We start from the raw sequence: 2824 nt of genomic DNA, 5'->3' as shown, positions 1-2824 counted from the left end.
CAAACTTCTTAATTTGCTACAAATACAGCCAATATCTATCTTCTAGTGTAAGCATCTTCATTACCTGAATTTCTATTGATATCTAGTCAGTAAGGATCATTATTGTCATAATACATTCATAAAACTATGAAGGAAGCTGATTCCCAAATCTTCCTTTAAAATTCTCGGCAATGAGTTGTTTGAATGCCTAGCTTCTTTGATTCCTGGTCTAAACCCTATTATTTCAGTTTTTTCTATCCTTTATCAAATTATCTTATAATACAGACTAACACTAAGATAACTTTATTTATAATATTATGGATGAACTCAACTCCCCACTCTAAAAGATTTTATCTGCTCCTATAAGAACAATAATCTTCAACAAACTAAAAACTATAGTTAAAGAGAATACACACACACACACACGCACACACACACACACACGTATACTTACCACACAGGGAAAAAAAGTCATTTTTTTATAATGGAACTATTGTTGGATAGTCGTAATTCCTCAAGTAAAAACAATAACATGAATTAAGAATCCATAAATATAGAAGCAGTTGACTTGAAACCAGGAACATTTGGAAAATTTAGCTTATTTTGTTAACAATACATCATTTTCTTCTTTGAGCATCAGTATTAAGTACACACAGTACATGAATGTAAGCAACCTAAGATAGAGTTGTTTGCCAATAAAAGTAATAAGCACAGTGTCCAAATGCAAACTGTAATGTATCTGACAGTTTTTATGAGTAGTTTAAGAATTTATTTGCACTACAATGGAGAACACAGAAAGAAAGGCATTGTTCTGACTTACATTCACAAAGACACATTATAAGTTGAAATGAAGAAAACCTACAACCAATGGCAAATGATCATACTTGTACTAGTCTACTTGATAAATTGCAAAACAATTCAATTTTCATGGAAAATCAAACCTTCATAATGACATTAGAAAAGCAAACATGTCTTTTAAATAATAGGCACAATTAAACAAATGCCAAAAATCATTCATAATTTTGAAAATCATAAAGAAAAAAGATAATTTAAAACTATGAGAAATAAATTTTAAAATTATTCAAATTTTATTTTTTTGAACATGAATAATAATTGTTACATTAATCAAGAGATAATGCATCAATATTCCAAGGCATTCTATGGTAAATTTTAAAGACTAAATTTAAAAACAGAATAATGCCTAGGGAAGAAAATAGAATAAAATGTCATACTGAAAAGCATTTTAAGTATATTTAAGAAATATCAGTATGCCTCCTAGCCTCAGGCAGATACATGTTTTATCCTTTCAAAATTTCCATCTGCTCAGAGTTTTCGTCAGGGCCATTTTTACATCTTTGTTCCTTAAACTGTAAATTAAGGGATTCATCATGGGAACCACATTTGTATAAAATACAGAAGAGGTTTTTCCTTGATCCATAGATGAAGAAGAAGATGGTTTGAGATACATAAATGCACCTGATCCAAAGAAGAGACAAACTGCAATTATATGGGAACTGCAGGTACTGAAGGCCTTGGACCTGCCTTCATTGGACTTGATATGGAAAATGTTGGAAAGAATGAAACCGTAAGAGATGAAGATAGTGATGCTGGGCACAATGATGTTGATGCCCACAACAATGAAAACTACAAGCTCATTGATATAGGTGCTGGTACAGGAGAGCTGCATCACAGGGAGGATGTCATAGAAGTAGTGGGTGTTGGTGTTAGCATGACAGAAGGTCAGTCTTAGCATATATCCTGTGTGAGCCATGGCACCAGAAAATGCCATCACATATGTACCAATCATAAGGTTCAAACACAATTTAGGGGACATGGCAACAGTGTACAAGAGTGGATTACAGATGGCCACATAGCAATCATAGGCCATTGAAGTCAACATATAACACTCAGAAATGACAAAAAAACAAAAGAAATATAACTGGGTCAAACATCCCATGTAAGAAATTACATTCTTGCTCAGCATAAAGTTCATCAGCATTTTTGGAGTGAACACAGTAGAGTACCAGAGGTCTATGAGGGACAAATTAAAGAGAAAGAAGTACATAGGGGTGTGGAGGTGAGAGTTGAGCACAATAAGAGTTACCAAACACAAATTTCCCAATGCAGTAACAATATACATTATTAGAAACACAAAGAATAGGGGTATCTGGAGATCAGGCTGGTTTGTTAAGCCTACCAGAATGAATTCAGTTACCAAAGAGACATTTGTAGAGGCCATGTTTCTCTAAGAGAATCTGCAGACAGAAAAATATTCTCATTAGAAAACGATCTCTCTTCCTATCATGGTTCTTTCCCCACAAGTGAAGTGTGTGTTGAATATGTGTGAGACTAGCTCCACATGAGCACATAAATCAAAATATGCAGTCCCTCAGCAAATTATCGTATACAGAGAAGCATAGGGATATATATGTAAATACAATTTCTAGAAAGGTGGTTAAGTAAAAATAGATGAGGACAGAAACATTTTTCTCCCATTTATTTATTCTTTCAACAGAGTCTTCTCCACACATATAAAACTGAAGGCTGAGGCCTTGGCCACTTACTGGTGGCCATAGATATCAATTTATTTCTGGTGGAGCTAGGAATAAGGCGAGGAGATTTTGGCATGAAAAGAAATGTCACGTTGAAGTCTGTCTCATATTAAGAAGGATTTTCATTCATGAGGGATTAAGAAAATCAACATATCATCAAAAATTCAGAGATTTCTTACCTCTCCTCTTCAGTACCTTTAGAAGAAAAAGTTTGGGTTCTAAGGATTTTTATGCCTTTATTATATTAAGAAAATATAGTAAAGACTTAATTCCTGATATACCCTAAAAATACT

At 33.4% G+C, this 2824-nt stretch overlaps 1 protein-coding gene across 1 annotated transcript; it reads right to left on the bottom strand.

Annotated features, from left to right (window-relative positions):
- Positions 1 to 1285: 1285 nt before the first annotated feature.
- Positions 1286 to 2248, bottom strand: LOC127690057 (olfactory receptor 145-like). The gene has a single exon (XM_052189617.1). The coding sequence runs from the start codon at positions 2216 to 2218 to the stop codon at positions 1286 to 1288; it is 933 nt and encodes a 310-aa protein (XP_052045577.1). The 5' UTR covers positions 2219 to 2248.
- Positions 2249 to 2824: the final 576 nt, after the last annotated feature.

The sequence above is a fragment of the Apodemus sylvaticus genome, chromosome 7 (assembly GCF_947179515.1).
Source record: "Apodemus sylvaticus chromosome 7, mApoSyl1.1, whole genome shotgun sequence".
Classification (NCBI taxonomy): domain Eukaryota; kingdom Metazoa; phylum Chordata; class Mammalia; order Rodentia; family Muridae; genus Apodemus; species Apodemus sylvaticus.
The sequence above is the reverse complement of the archived record's forward strand: the minus strand, read 5'-3'. Positions and strand labels throughout refer to the sequence as shown.